The 16,959-nt window shown below is 48.1% G+C and overlaps 1 protein-coding gene across 3 annotated transcripts in view; it reads right to left on the bottom strand.

Annotated features, from left to right (window-relative positions):
• The window catches only part of LOC144165157 (kunitz-type serine protease inhibitor bitisilin-3-like), a 169,691-nt gene that overhangs the window by 57,791 nt on the left and 94,941 nt on the right, over positions 1 to 16,959 (bottom strand). For all 3 annotated transcript variants that reach the window (XR_013321394.1, XM_077695265.1, XM_077695270.1), the window contains exon 4: positions 12,426 to 12,590. Coding sequence is in view for 2 of the 3 variants with exons in the window: in XM_077695265.1 (XP_077551391.1) it covers positions 12,426 to 12,590 (165 nt within the window). In the remaining variant the exon portion in view is untranslated. The remainder of the gene's footprint in view (positions 1 to 12,425; positions 12,591 to 16,959) is intronic.

The following is a 16,959-nucleotide window of genomic DNA, read 5'->3' as shown; positions in this document are numbered from 1 at the left end:
CGCTGCCATTTACACCGACTGTTAAAGTTTCCGCCAATCACTTGAACGACTTCAGGCGAACAGTCACGTTCTTCGGAAATCCCTATCACCAGTCTTGCGTTAAAAACAGACTTACTAGATCGAAGGAAACATGGCTGTACCGCATCAGAACGGTCTCAGCGAAGACCACAGCATGATTATTCAAGGTGGGCCTCGTTCTACCGCCTGTGTGTTGGTCATGTGCAATGATAGGGGATGCACATCACTATGTAATGCGTTGCCCAGAGCATGATGTCGAGCGGACTGCAATGCTCTTAGCGATTCGAAAGCTGGCAGCCCCACACAGAACTCTGGTCCAGATCGTCTTTCCAAGGGGACATTGGATGCTGCGCAGAGACGTGTCGCGCCTTCTACTGAGCTTCCTTCAGGAGACGGAACTGGCCAACTCGTGGTGAAAGGACACTACCATTGATAAACTAGGGGGAGCTTGGGCGGAGCAATTGCCGGCCTATCCAGGCAGACTAACCCCGCCTGATCCCAAACAACAACCACCACACCACCACATGTACCTGCAGTTGTCTTTGCGCTAAATAATGGGGAGATGTATGACAAGCGCCAAGGTTTCACGAGGTTTGAACGGTTACGACTATTTAAACAGCGTGTTTTTCGAAGCCTCAGCGTGACTCTTTGACCCCGGCATAGAAGGCTGTACTTGGGTCCGTTATCTCACTGCGCCGCCTGATTACGGCAGTCGCATCGACCGTTAGCGAGTTAAGCGGAGAAGGCGAGCCCATAAAGTGCTCTGCACTTACAACAACACAGTTATCATACGCAACATTTCGATACAAGAGCAACGAAAAAAAAAGCGGCAAGCGGAACATTTTTTATACAAAACCAACGAGAGGAAATGTTGGGGAAGAAAACGCTGAACAGTTGTAATAGCGGATGACATCCCTGAAACCCATGTGCAGCTTTCCCGCTCATGGCAGTCCTTTGAACAGTGATTACTCTGCAATTTTTTAGCGAAATGAGAAGTTCTTTTGCACAGCTAATAGTTGGGGTGAATACTTGCTTTGTGCACAGTTTCAAGTCGCGCACGTTGCACGACTGGGTTACTGAGCCATGGGAAGTATCCCATAGAAATGCATGGGGAGTTAGATTTGACAGGGAATTACACAAAGCAATATTCAGAAACCTGAAGTGTTCTTCTAGCCTTTTAATCCTCACGTTGACTTCTAGCTTTATGCCACATACCATTTTCCTAAAGTGGTTTTTCTAGGTTACCGAGAGGTTGTAATTTCGAGCAAGAAAGCTGGGTATGCGATTTCCCCATGCATAGCATTCAAGAATCCTCCCCTCCGACGACTGAAGGGAGCAAATGGAGTGGAGGAGGAACTCAGAATACGGCTCCTAGTGTCATTATAACAAATAAAATGCTCTCACTATATCACTCTTACTACAGTCTTCAGTTTTATTTATTTTCAATAATGGAATGTGAAAGCTATTATTGTAAGTTTGATTTCTTTTCTTCGGGATTGATTTTAGATCTTGCTGTTTTGCGTACTAGACAACACCAACATTTTTACTTTGAGTGTACCCAAGAAATACTTTATTCACCTTTGAAATAGTCAGTCATCTCACACTAAAATCGCTGATGTCACGTTTGGCGCCCCAGGTGTCCGCTACTGCTTATTTCAACTGTTCTATCGAGTGTTGCAATCTAATACGATAACTAAAACATTGATATTAGGATTAGTGCGTTTTTCCCAACATGTCGTATGGTGGGATATTTGGGTTCCAGAAACACACACAAAAACACACAGTTAAAATTTACAACCTGATTTCACATATCCAAATTTCGTCTATCAAAATTAAAATTGCGTACTTGAAACGTGGTGGAAGTACTATATATTACTAACAACAATTTGCACCAACCGCGAGTGCATGTCAATGGCTCGTGATGGGAACTATTATGAGCAATATGAAAGGGAACACAGGAACGCGTGGCAAACAGCCTCGAAACGGACTCTGAGCGATACAAAAACAAATGGGGAAAGGAGGGCGTCTTCCACTAACTGCTGGCACTCCCACCATGCTGGCATTTCTACAAAGAAGCAGCTTTCGTCGTTTCGTGGATAATACAGGATCGTCCAAAAGCCGATAAGGCGCACGGCGGGAATGGGAACAGTTGTTAGAACAGCCTCCCCCTTTCAGCTTTGTTTCCGGCGGCGGCCGCTGCGTATCACTCATAGCTGGGTCTGAGGGTGTTTTCTAGGCGTTCCTGTGTTCTCTTTTATATTACTCATAATAGTACAGCGCAAACCAAACTCGGACAAGAAAGGACACAGGATGGAACACATTCTGTGTTCTTTCACTGTCCTGTGTCCTTCCTTATCCGAGTTTTATTTTGCGCTGTACCCATCATGAACCTATTCCGACAGGCCCAACTCACGATTCTTACATGTAAAAGGTGTGTTGGAAATTTTATTCTATATCTCCGAGTCAGGTTCTTCTGGTTTGCGGCATACGGTTCGGTTCTATTTCACGTAAATTATTTTATTCTGCGAGCGAAAACGTACTTGAGAGAAAACACACCAAGTGTTTATCTCAATTTTAAAACTCCACACAAAAACATCTTTAATGTTCAGAAGGATCACGCTGCTTCGCTTTCTCCATTCCTGTAACAATTGGTGATGCCCACGACTCTTTCTTCTCGTTGCGGGATAACGCCAGGGCTTCACACGACAAATAACTGAGTATCGAAGGTAGAATTGCTTTGCGCGTGTTGACGAATGCGGGCTCTCACGACGGCCCTCGGAAGCAAAGGTGTGTCCCCGTCCAAGCGTCATTCTACTGAACGACTCCCGCCTTTTGCGCCTTATGCTCAGCGGGGTGCTGTGACACCAAAAACATTGCACTGACCTGTACGTTTAGGTGTCTTAAGATGTACGTCGCGGTGGCGTTACTTGGACGCCGAAGGAGTGTTTTAGAACTGAGTTGCTGCGTTTGCGATTTTGGGATTCCAAGCACTGCATGGCAGCCAACAGGGTAAGACTAGCCCCAACGGTTTTAAATTGTCGTGGCACAGGAAACGTCTTCTACGCATGTGTGGCTCAAGGTGTTGCCATGAAAGGTTGCGGCTGCTTGGTGTTGGCCCGTTTCAGCGAGAAGGCAACGCTGTCAGTGGTTCAGAGTTCTGATTTCCATGTATTATGGCCGCTCTTAAAGTTTTGGTGCTTGCTCAGAGAGGGGTCCAAAGACATTATCTTCGTTCGTAAAATCGTGAGAGTTTTAACAGACGGGGGCGCGACGTTTCCAGGGCCGCCGGATTCAGCAGCTCGTTCCCTGCCCTCTCTATCAGATCAAGACAACTTGAGGTGACGAACTGGTGAATGCTGGCTCCCATTTCTCCATGGAAGAGGAGTATGTAATGTTCTAGTTTTTCTTTGCTGAGAACACCCTTGAACATCGCTAGGTTGCGTGAGAGCGGGCGCAGGTTTTCCGAGGTTAGTACAGTCTTCAATTAAGGTGGGATGTTTCCGGCGTTTATTTTCGATTCCTTCAAGACCCTCCGTTTCGGTGTCAGGGTAATTTGAACTTACTTCATTGTGGGTAGGGGGCTCTTCCCGAAGCTTTCAGGTAGTCTGTCTATAATGATGTTTAAAACGCTGTAATGAGAGTGTCTTCGGTGTTTGTGCTTCGATTTGACACTTTTGTTGGTGGGATTACCAAGAGGATGGCTCCAACTTTAACGAAGGGTCACGCAGTTCCAAAGATTGCTAAGGTAGTTCAGCTGGATTATTGTTGCCTCAGTACGTTTGTACATTCCAGCGTCGGGGTATACTATGTTTGTATGGTCTTGGTACCTTAATGGAAGGAATATGATCCTGGCTTCTGGCCTGTCCTTGAATAGGTTTTGAAAGAGTTTTTATGAGGAATCGCTGGATTGGCGACATGTCCATTATGGCGTCAGTTGTGTTTATTTTTATCTCTGTTGACGTACACTCACCGACAAAGATAGGGCCGGCTGTAGGATATTCGGCTCATAATCAGTGCCTGCATGAGTCTCATAATGGCGATAGCGTTATTATGCTGACTTTTCAATTATGCCGTCACCGTTAGCCGTCCGTTATCAGCCGTTCTCATCAAGCGTCCGCGCAAATACATTATCTCGGCCAACCGGGAGATATACGACTGATGCAGGTAGGCGGAATACGCGCAGCATCAATTGAGATGTGAAAATAAGAACAATGATAGCCTGGCCGATACCAAAGGAAAGATGAACAAATTCAGGCACGTCGCGCCTCCGCAGCGAAACTCATTATACAGTCTCTTGGAGGTAGGCAGTACGGAAAAACGTCCCCAGCCTTGGCTGCAACAGATGCCATCGCACCGAAGCGACTCTCCTATCGTAACCAACTCCGGCGATGACATTGCAGGGCCCAACTGAAAAAAGAGGCAGAAGAATATCCCGTGTCTGAAAAACAATGGAAGGCGTCGACTACGAAGAGAAACAGACATAAAATATTTCTCAATAGCATAAATCCGCTATATACCGAGTAATTATACTACATTTTATTTACGTCCCGAATTTTTTTGGCTATGTCTCTGCGGCAAGGTGCGATAGCACACGATGATAGCATCGATGGCTCAGAGGTACAGCACTTGCCTCGTATGCGGGAGGTACCGGGTTCGAATCCGCGTACCACCGGTGACCCATCGGTTTTTTTAATGTGTACAGGTGTGTCTAGTAGCGTGCGGACACTTAAAAGGGCAATCAACGACTGGAAAGCTGGCTTTACCCTTGCCAGGGGCCGCTGACCCGTGTCCATCTGGTGGGGCCCCCGGCCATCATGCCGCGTTGCGCCATTGACGGGGGTGAAAGAGTCTGGCGGCATGTCCTGCCACAGGCGGTTGCGAGTTGAGCGTCCACCGTGGCTGTGTAAGGCACCATGTGCATTCGTGTGCCTTGGTGGCGCCGGGCACCTATCGGTAATATAGGTACAAGCGACTCCCCGGCATGGCGCTCGGCCCTTGTTTGGGGCTACAACGTTTGGGAAGTTCAGACGGCTTCCACGGGAAATCGCCCCTATTGAAAGGGGCAGCTGCAAAAACGAAGGAACTTTTTTACCCTCACAGATGAAAACCAATTAAACGCCTTAATCATGACAGCCTATAAGGCAACCTTCAACCTCGTAATATTCTCGGTCGCGGAAAAGGTCCTCAAGTTGTGTCTTTATAAGCCATTTTAAACACTCACAGAAGCCACTATCATACCGCAAAGGTAGCGTGGGAAAAAAAAAGAAATCGGGACGGATTATCTTATGCAAGATAGGCACCACCCCTCCTGAAAAAGAATCTGGATCTCATGATGGACATGTTGCCGATGCGGTGACTCCCCAGAAAATGTCTTCCCAACCGAAATTATTAACGCTGTGTCTAAAGGTACGTCGGACGTACCCGCAAAATTTCTTAAAGATACGTCGGACGTACTCTCAAAATTTCTTAAAGATACGTCGGACGTGCCCGCAAGATTTATTAAAGGTACTTCGGACGTATCCGCGAAAGTTTTTAAAGTACGTCGGTGTATTCGGTTTCACTCGGACCTCTGAGCCACCTTAGAGCTTATCCGGGCGCTTTAATGTCAACTGTCACTAAAGTTCCGTCCAGAGGAAATACAACTGATGCGTGGTGACAGCAGTCTTTTTTGATTTTCACCCAACCGGCCAAACCGCTTCCGACCACTGACTGGCCAGAGTCACTGTTAGTTGTTAATCATTATTAACGATTGCAGATGATCGTACGTAACTTTAATGACGGCTACCTTGGCCCTTGTATTGAGTGAACGGTAGCGGTTCGGCCGTTTGAGTAAAAATCAATACCGACTGCTCTCACCGCGTGAATTGTACAACGGGCGTGAAGTATAGCTATTAAAACACTCCAGCAACATAAAAAAAAACTACTACATCATGAGATCTGAACCCGCGAATACAACATTCGTAAGTTACCTTTACACAACAGCAAATGGCGTCTGATCAGATGGCTTCATGCATGCCGGTTTTGATTGCAAAAAAAAAAAACCTGTACGGAGCTTTATTCATTAATCATACGTCAGACGTATCCGCAAGATTTCTAGATGCGTCGAACGTACAGTGTCCAGAGTGGCTCGAAAGCGGCGTTGCTCGAAACGAGCGCGGTTATGTCGAACCATCGACGGCAAAACGATCACGCGTCTGCTGTATAAGCCAAGAATTTAACGATGCCTAACCTGAAGCAGAATGTATTTTTTTCCCTCGTGTTCTCTATTATAGTTGGACCTTATTTGAAGGCGCGGTTAGAGCCTTCGCTGAGGTCAGAGGTCGAATGCGGACCACAACGGGTTACGGCAAGAGGGAAACAAAATCATGTGCGACGCGAGTATTTCTTTCTTTTTCCCCCCCTCATATGTTTCTGTTTGACCCTAACCACATGGACGCGAAATCACGCGTCGCGCGAGCGTCGGCGTCGTTCGGCGTCAACGCGCGGGCCCGCAGGAGAGGGCGAGTAACCGCATGAGACTGGCGAAGTCGCGCGCCAGCTGCTGCGTCGGCGGGCGTTGCTGGACACGTATGCCATCCTGTTGAAGTCGTTTATGACTCATGAGCAGTTATTGTCGCTTCTTGAACTGCAATTATCGAGTCCCTAGCTTTAGCCACCCCCCCCCCCCACCCCCAAAATAAAATCACCGTCTATTTATTGCTAAGTATGTTGGCGTGCAAATATTGAAATGCTGCGAAATGTATCTCGAGCCATCACGGTCAAATTAGAACAAAAAAAGATGGAATGATAAACGAAGGCGCACCTCGCACAACTGCTTTACTTGATACTTGATTTAACCTTCATGTTGCGTAGCGACTGCACGCTCATGAATTCAAATTTTAAGCAAAACAAATTTCAGCGCTGCCTTGATACTGAGGTTACCGTCGAACGTCATTTGTAGGTTGAAAGGCAAAGTACCCTGGCACCCTGTCTGTACCCCGTAAAAAAAAAAGATCAAACCCTCGCCGAAAAAAAAAACGGGGCTCTGCCAGGATTCGAACCATGAACTTTCAGAACAGAAGTCCGGCTCTCAACCGCTCGACCACACCTTTTTTTTTTTTTTTGGTAACAACCGCTCGACCACACGAGGAGACGAGGAGCCTCGAAGAATTCGGTGTATCAACCGAGGCTGCCCACGAATAGTGTCAGGTGTGCTTTCTTTTGGTCGTATTTGAGAGATTGGAGCAGTGGTAACGCTTGTTTCTTGCGCACCGATCTTGGAGCCGAGGACAATAATGCTAGTGCTACAAGCGATGTAACCACAGCTCCTTTATTTGAGTAAAAAAAAGCTATCGCACATATCCGGTCTCCCCTGCGCAAGCCACTGGAGCTACTAATGGAATGGAATGCGTCGCTAGAATTCTGGCGTTGATAACGCTTGCTCGTCACGCACCGATCTTGCAGACAAGCCACATTATGCTAATACTGTATGCGATGTAACCACAGCTCCTTTATTTAACTCACGCAAAGCTATCGCAGATCCCCGATCTCCCCGATGAAAGCCGAACAAGGCACAAATGAATGAGCGCTTGCGAACAGAAATAGCTTGCAATTTGTCTCAAGGCAACCGATTACCGTAAGTTAAAAAGAAATTGATTGTTTTCTGCTGAAAGGAACGACCCCGAACCACCCGAAGACGGGCGCTGCCGCCCGCTTTCCGATGCTCTCTCGCGCTGCGTCGACGCCGATATCTGGCGAGCGTAGACATCGGCGTCGCTTCGGCGTCAGCTCGCGTCGCCAATTACCCTTATTACCGCCTCCTCCGCCGTACTCTCCCACCCCCCCATCCACACCTATCCCCCGAGGCTGCCCACATGTGACGGATACTACAAACGCACACGTTACATCATCGTACTCAACTAATACATACACATCCACATCAATTCCACACACCCCACTGCCCTAAGTGCGGTCAGCTGGATACTCTGTATCACTCACTTTGCGAATGTCCTGCTGACCCATATTCCCCACTCCCCTCCTCATTCCACTGGGAGCAGGCCCGGGGCAGCTCCGAGGAGTCCAGCCAAGTGCTGGTCACCTGCCGAGCTCTGGCGGTCGCGGCGGACCTCTGGTCCTCCTCGACCCCCCTCGCTAACCCGGTTTTCTTTTTTTAAATAAAGTTTTGTTCTCTCTCTCTCTCTCTCTCTGGCGACGTGCGCTGACGCGCGTCCACGCGGGACGACGTCGACGCGAGAAAACGCTGAAAGTACGCTGCATGTGGTTTGGCCGAGTGAAACCGAATACACCGACGTACTTAAAGTTTCGCGGATACGTCCGAAGTATCTTTAAAAAATCTTGCGGGTACGTCCGACGTATCTTTAAGAAATCTTGCGGGTACATCCGACGTATCTTTAAAAAGGCTTTTCGGGTACGTCCTACGTATCTTTAAGAAATTTTGCGGGTACGTCCGACGCATCTTTAAGAAATACTGCGGGTACGTCCGACGTACCTTTAGACACAGCGAATTATTAAATGGGAACCTACTCAAGGACCGCGGAGAAGCCAGGATTAAGTTCTTTTGATTTCAGTACGAAGTCCCACCAAAGTATTCTCCGACGCCGGAAGGTAGGAACACATTTATAGGCAAAAATCGTCAAAATGCACTACCACGTAAATCTTTGCGACGAAATGACCCTGCCTGGAAATTGGATCCATTCTATTTGTAATACAACTAGCGAAGGTATCAAATACCTTGAGGGTAGTTCAATTCGAACATCATCAGGGATTCCCATTACAGCATTTCAAACCTCCTTACAGACAGAGTACCCGAACGACTCGCCGCAGTGGCTCAGTAGATAAGGCGTTGCGCTTCTGAGCACGAGGACGCGGGTTCGATTGCCGGCGCGGCTGCCGCTTTTTTGATGGAGGCGAAAAGCAAAAACGCCCGTGCGTCCGAGATTTCGGCGCACGTTAAAAATCCCCAGGTGGTCAAAATTAATACCGAGCCCTCCACTACGGCGCGCCTCATCGCCTGCGTTGCGTCGGCGCGTTAAACCCCACAATCAATCAACAATCAGAGTACCTGAACGCTTTCGAAAGATCCTCCCATCCACAATGACGGAAGTTCAAATTACATAGACATCCAGACACGAGGCTCTGGAAGGGATCGAGGCTGCTCACCAAAACGCCCGCGAACTCACATACCATGCTCCTTACGACCACTACTACCACACACTACTCCCCAAAATATAAGGAGAACGTCTCCTTTGTTTTACCACTAGGAACACAATCTTTCGCGTGAAACAAGGAGCTCGAAAGGCAGAATCACAATCTCGGCGCAAGGTGCAAACCAATCCGTATAGTCACCAATCTAAATAGCTGAAGATAAGACATCCGAAGAGACATGCGAAGTTACATGCGAGACATGCGAAGAATAGGCACCCTCTTTCACGCACCCTACCGATGTCCAAAGGTAAGCTCAACAAAGAACAATTTAAACATGACATATTTCCCTTCCATGGAGAAATGGGACCCAGGTTTGACCAGCTAATCACCTTAAGATGGGGGTGAGCCGATTTAGGGTGCAGGAAACCAGCTGCTGTATCCGTGGCTCTGTGCTTCGGGCCCCCCTCGGCCCGAGCTCACACTATTTTAGATGCGAAGCATCTCATGGTCGGGGCTATGTCCCTCCCTTGTCGTTGTCGTTGTTGTTGCGCTATCCACACCCCCACTGATGCTCGGCTTGCTGAACGCCCGGTCCCTTCTATGGCTCCTGGAGCGACAGCGTTCCCGGTGTCTTCCTGGGCCGGCACGAGACGAGCACGCTTCCCGCGCCTTCGGCGTTTCATTGTCGTCGGCAGCGGCGTGCGTCGGCGAGTCTCGTCGGGCCGTGATTAGAAGCAGCGCACAACCATCCGGAGAACGTGCATCGACCGCATCTTCAGCAACTTTAGGGTTCATCCACTACAACAGCCCTTGACTTTACATTTCACAGACCATAAGGCGGTCATAATCAAAGCGGAACGCCAACCAATGATAATGCTTAAATAAAGAAACTCATGCCACGTACAACGTCTCTCTCTCTCTCTCTCTCTCTCTCTCTCTCTCTCTCTCTCTCTCTATCTCTCTCTCTCTCTCTCTCTCTCTCTCTCTCTCTCTCTCTCTATCTCTCTCTCTCTCTCTCTCTCTCTCTCTCTCTCTTTAATGCCTCTCCAGTCTAACACCTGCCACACCCCTCCAATAAAATAACACCATCTTCGCGTAGGGGAACCCGGAGTAGTATGCGAAACAGCCATGGGGTCAACGCAATTTCCCATTTCGTAGTTCCGGTAAGTGCAAAGTGTGGTAGTTACCATGGAAACCAAACGGTAAATATAACGGTAGCTACGTACCTCAACCTCACGGAAACGACGAACTGAAGACTAATGGGCACTTGAATCGACCTCATGCCTGCTTCGCATACTACTCAGGGTTCACCTACGTGAAGATGGTGTAATTTTTGTTGTGTAATTTGGTTGTGTAATGGCGTAATTTTGATGGTGTAATCACTGGTATTCTCGGTCCATCCCTTTCTAAGCAAAACTCAAAATGTTCAGAGCGGCCATGACGTGAGGGAATAAGCCCTTTAAACCACTGACAATCGCAAGCTTCTCGCTGAAACTGGCCAACACAAAGCATCCGCAATCTTCACGCCCGCATCTTAAACCAGAAAGCGTGGATGGCGTTTGTTCAAGGCAATTTAAACCTGTTGAGGCTTGTCTTTCTCTCTTTGGTGACATTCGGTGGATAGAAACCAGAATTCCCAAATGAAGCAACTCTATCCTAGAATGATCCTTCGGCGTCGCTGCAACACTGTAGCGGCGTACATCTAAAGACCTAAGCGTATATGTCACTGTGACTTTTTTGTTACTATTTTAGTGTTGCTGGTCCCCTGTTTAGGCGTTTAACAATGTGGCCTGATCCGTTAAACGTTTTCTGTATTTTGGTGATTGTGAGAACGGCTGTGCCACTTCTCAGTATGTCCTCCCTAAATATTCTTGTGTGAGCGTTCCCTTTGATGATCTCCATAGGAATTTCGGGGATGGTTGTTTTAAATTGGAAGCCTGGTGGCACCACTTCTTTTCCCCATCCACACACCTTGCAGCGGTGACAAAGCCGCGGAGAATTCCAGAACTAAATTAAATATACCGCAATTAAGCGCTTGTACTGGGATTTATGTCTTACTAGGAGACATTTTAGTTGTTTCTGATCATAATTGAGACTAACCATGTTTTTTGAGACACTGGCGATTATAGTGTGCCCCCTTTCTTAGTGAAGCGACACAGTTTTGGTTCGGCATTGGTTACGATGCGAGAGCCGCTTCGGTGTGATGGCGTCAGATGCCGGCACTGCTGGTAATGGCCTGGTGCGCATTCTACCACCAGGATACGTTAGAAGGCCCTTAGCGGAGCAGGCGGGGTCCAGCTGAATTCTCGTATCTTTTCCTTCGTCTCGGCCGTACTACCATGGTGCCCTACTTTTAACTCCGGGAATTCTTCGTAATTAGCCGAAAACTTGGTATGACTTGCTTTCATTTTTCTCAGGTGCTTCCAGATGACAAAGTGGTTGTGTGTGTTTTTCCCCATTATACGTTTTATCTTGCTTAGTGGCACCAGTTCTAAAGTTTGGCTTTCTCGCGCTTCTGAAGGTAAATGATTCTTGGCCGGCATATGTAAATAAAATACAGCGTAGGGCTGTTGTTGCTACATAACAACAATATGGCTTGCAGCCCACCTTCTCCCTGTGATTGGCGGAAAAGACGGGACGTAGTATTAACACTTGGCGAGAAGGCATGCGTCAGACATTGGTAAGTTCAGACTTCGTAAAGATGACGTGATGCCATGTGACAACCTCGCAAAGGGTGGCTGCCATCCCGAGGATCTGCCTACCTCATTCATAGCTTCCGGTTGGCAGCGATGACGTATTTCTCATGACGCATTCCCGCTTAATGAACATGGCTGATAGCGGAGAGCTAACAGCCACGGGTAAATACCAAAATATTGCTTAATAAAGCAATCCTCTTGGCGACAACATGAGGGTTCGAGCAAAATCAGGGAGGCCGCATAACTTCAGTTGTGTTAAGCGATGGATGATTCGATGAAGGGAAAAGGAAAAAGATGGGTTCGACTACGGCGGTCGCTTACAAAATTATCTACTTCCGCGGCAATTAGGGGGTTTACCTCCAAAGTTAGCGTTCGCTATAAATCTACATTCACCGTATTTTGGTTTTGGCGCCCGCAACAGGCGAATATTAGTGGCTCTGCTTTCAAAATCAGTGTTCGGTATCTACTACACTTCCTCGCAGTGTTGTTTGTGGCGAATGCCACACGCAGAGATAAACGCAGCACAGCATCTAATAAGAAGGTTTTGCGCTACAAAGTACCACCCACCTTCACAGCGCTTCTTGCACTCGTTCAGACGGATGAAAGTGTCCCAGCTTCCGATGCAGGAATGGTATCCGGTCCTCTCGCAGCGGCCTGTGTCTGTGCTGTACCGGTAACGTTGTTCTGCTCCGTTGTCGCATTGTCCGAGGTCGAATGGAATTCGGCAAGGATCTGTAGAATTGTGGCCCTTGTGAATTGTCAATTTGCCAGTATATTTCGGGCAACAAAACCCGTAGCATCTACCGATAAATGATATGGTAATCATTCTGACCGCAAAAAATGCAAGGCAGAGTGGCTCTTCCACACGGCAACCCCATACAAGACAGAGTTTAGAGCTGACATCGGCGTCTACCTCAGCAAGTGACAACGAGGTGATGGAGATAACGATAACAAAGGCCACGATGATAATTAGTGAGTGTCACCTCTTTGCTCTGCTCTAGATCCCTCACGCTCGTTTCTTCCGTGAATAAATGAGAAAATTTTATTCGGCTGTCACCAGTGCAACTCGGAGTAGGCATCAGGAGGTCCGTTTTTTTTGTTTGTTTTTTTACTGCGGTGCTCCTAATGTCATCCCATCTCTGCTTCTCTTACACGAGTATACGCATAGAAGCCGGTTGCACAGCGCGACGCACCCAGGTTAAATTCTGACCCCGGGAAGGGTTTTTCCGCCTCGTTTCTACCATTTAAGACGATAGTGTCTTCTTGGGCTACTTTGACGCGGAAAGTTTGGTCCGTCTGTATGTCTGTCTCTCTGTCCCTCGATTCATCCACGCCGCCGAAGTTATTGTAGAGGTTGGGCGATACGATTATATTGCCACAGCCATTTCTAAACACCTACGTTTATTGGCAATGTTCGTACTTGTCAACACTGTTGAGAAAAACAAAACATTACGAATATTTGAGGCAAACACCAACACAAAAGTGTCATTGGCAGCGTTACTTAATAAAAAAACACTGACGCCTGATGTTTGCAAATTAACCAATACAGCTACTGCACAAAAAATTTGGCCACATATCTGCTCCTTTCGTTGCAAATGTCAAAAGGCGATAGTCTTTATCGACTTTTGCGAAGTAAATGCCCCCCTTCGCTTTCCCGCTCACCTCTCATGTTGGTCCTCTTGCGTCGCGCTCCTCCCAAGGTAAGGCCGCCAAAGGTTTGCTTAAATCATTTTAAATTTCCCGCGTTCCACTGCTCCAAACCGGGTGTCTCGAAGACAACGCTGCCGTACGGCGAAGACGCGCGTGAATCGAGGCGCCCTACTTCAACGTTTATAGAACCGCGTTTCCCTACTCCACGGCGTTGCAAGCAGAACGTGGAACGTATCTAGTGGAACTTTTCGTTACTGTTGCCGGTTGATTTTTTAAAATGGCGCCAGAAGCTATAGTGGCGCGGGCGGCAGCAGGCGACGGCGGAGTGATTTTTTTTTCTGCAGTTGAGGAAGTATTTAATTTCGGAAAAGTCAAGCATGTATGATTTTGTATAAAGGAACACTGCAAATATCACTTCTGTAATTATTTGTTGTCTCATGTTTGCGTAATGTCTTGTTGCTGTTCAACAATGTTGACAAGTATGAACATTACACCCGACTTAGACGGGTAGATTTAGCTGTGACTATATAAGACTATTGCGCACGCATTTTTTTACTCTGGCCTGGTGGCTGAATCGAATCACAGACAGACAGACGTACCAAACTTTCCTGGTTTAAGTAGCCCAAGAAAGACTACCGTCTTTAAAATCGCCCCTGGAGTTGCCCGTGCAAAAGAAACGCAGCACCGAGCGCACCGCTGCGGCACAGCTGGCGCACACTGGCAGTGGCCCTGGGTACGCAAGATAGTGTGTTTCCCATGGCAAATGCCAGTTTCGCCACCAGGCCGTCGCCAGTGTTCGCGGGAGCGTTCCGCGGTTCGCATTGTAGTCGTATTGTGCTCAAATTATATTCAGTCGTCCCCTTACTGCATACATTGCGCGCAAGTGGCTTGGCGTGGGGTAGTACGCGGTAAAATTGAATGTATTTACGTGGCAGGGGCGGCAAACGGGGTATACTCCTTATACGACATTTGCAATGAAGTAGCAGATGTGCGGTGCGGCCAAATTTTTGCTTCGTGAGGCGGCGGCCTTTTAATTTTTTCTGTTGTGCCGACTTTGGGGGGCTTGGTTATCTCTTTTTTGTGCTTTTATTATTTATTTCCAACCTCCCGAACGCATGTTTGCATCTGCCTTGCCGTCTCAGAACGGGGTGACCTGGGGAGGCCAGATGGAACGGCTTTTGCACGCAATGGGCCGCTAAATATGTCTCTAGGTGTTTCTTTTTCGCTTCAAAATCAACCCATTTGAATATATTGCTGCTTAAAACTCCCATCCTGCCTTTTTTCCTTGTAGGTGTTGCGCACTGCGTGCCCACACAACCTTTTTGGAACTCACTCAGGCTCTCCACGCTATCCGAACCGACATCCCGAGGGAACATACAACATATGGCACGATGACATCGGTAAATTCCGAAGTCTTCAGGAAAGTCACGTGCAACAAACAACGGCCTTACTCCAACGTTTTTCCTTGGGGTTAACCCTGCCAGAGGCTGCGGAGGAACCCCCGCGTGAAGTCCTCATTCAGCATTAATGGCCACTTCCACTATTCTACACAGTAATTGCGGCAGTTACCACCAGAGTCACTCCACATTGTTACAGCGCATCCAACAAATGCAACTGCTATTTATACCGTTCCAAGTAACTCGCACAACTCCTAGCGTTCGCGGCGGCGCGACATACACCAGCCCTGGCATTACCTGAAAACCGAACCGTAACTTAAACGGACCGACCGTCAGACCAGGCTATGCGGCCGTACTGGCCCGTGGAGCCCTCGGTAGCCGACAAGTAAGTAATTGTGCGGCCCTGGAGTCTATTTAGCATGAAGTCGGGGTCTCGCATGCCAGACTACCTGGTGGGAAGCCCAAAGTGGTTGTGTCGGCCTACTTGACCAACTACAGGGTCTCTCTGCCATGTTAGTTTTATCAAGTCACCTGACTTCTGAATTTCCCTGCACAAATATGGTTATTAAGGGCGACTTTAATGCAAAAAGCGACACTTGGGGCTATTCCAATACAGACATGGGAGGGGCGGATATTGAGGAAGCTGGTGAACTTTGCAATGTACAACTCCTTAACCACCTCGCCTATGCATCAAGAATGGGCCCTCTCCGACTCAACGAGACACCATCCCTGATCTTACTTTGGGCACTGTAGGCCTCATCCGTATTTGGTCTACGTGTAGCACAACGTGGGCTAGGGACCACTATCCTATATCTATTACATTACGAACAAAACGGCTAAGTATGAGGTCATGAGGATGTCACTGCCATTGACCTAATTTGTGGAAGCAAATCGAGCAGCTCACCCAACGGCACCATTATAGTGATCATCGCCGCCGGGGCCTGATCTGGATCAGCCATCAGTACAAACTGATTAACTCGTATAGGAAGCATATAATGAATGACCATTAGAATGACTTGTGCTCATTACTTAGCAAGTCACATGGCCTCTCTAAGCTGTGGCGAATTTACAGAGGTGTCGGAAAAGCGCCAACCATTCCTCTCTATCCTTGCACTGACGCACGATTCAGCCACAGTAGAGCACCAAATTATCACTACCTTCTTCCCCACGGTATCACTAACCCAGACCCCGGCACTACCGATGATCCAGGTCCGCGATTTACGCGAGAACCTAGACTATCCGCTCACACTGGCAAAGCTCGGGGTGGCCATAAAGCAGAGAAAACTACATTCTGCACCTGGCCATGACGGCATTACCTGGAAACACATTTACAACATGGACTACCTTGCCCTGTCTTGACTACTATCCCACGTGAACAAACTATCGGAAATATCGAGGTCCCTGATTACCTGAAACCCACCCTCATCTGCCGCATTCCCAAATCCAACAAAGACCCAAATGTCATTACTAACTTGCGGCCAATTTCACTTTGTCCTATTTTGTGTGATCTATACCGGACTAATTACTATCTTCAATACGCACAACCCTGGTTTGACCCATCCCAAACCGGCGTTAGCCCTCATCTCTGTACACACGACTCACTGTAGCTTCTTAGACGTGTTATCAATCGCTCAGCTAGGAGTCGTGGCTTACCAGACTACGTTTTAGCCGTCAACATCCGCAAGGCATTCGGCCGAGTGAAACAAGCCGCCATTCTAAAGGAATTAGCCCAAGCGTATCCAAGCCAAAAAATCCAAGACTGGGGGCGCCAGTCTTGAGTTTTTCGAGCTTTTCGAGCGGGAGCTTTTCCACCCAGTGTTGGCGAACGAGTTTCGCTGTGAGTGCAGCTTTGAGTTGCCTTTGCCATTTCTCAAACATTCCACTGCTGGCGGGGTGGTAGACGGTTGTATGCTGCAGCCTCATGCCGAGGAGGGTGGAAGTGCGGAAAAAAAGGTTGCTCTGGAATCGCCGTCCCCGGTCAGTTGTTATGCGGGCAGGGCAGCCAAAGCGGGACACCCATGTCTGAATAACGGCCTGCTCGACGGTCTCGGGTG

The sequence above is a fragment of the Haemaphysalis longicornis genome, unplaced genomic scaffold (genome assembly GCF_048455015.1).
Source record: "Haemaphysalis longicornis isolate Haplotype H1 unplaced genomic scaffold, Haemaphysalis longicornis Haplotype H1 scaffold_1, whole genome shotgun sequence".
NCBI classification, from domain to species: Eukaryota; Metazoa; Arthropoda; class Arachnida; order Ixodida; family Ixodidae; genus Haemaphysalis; species Haemaphysalis longicornis.
Note: the sequence above shows the minus strand (reverse complement) of the source record. Positions and strands in the feature narration are given on the sequence as shown.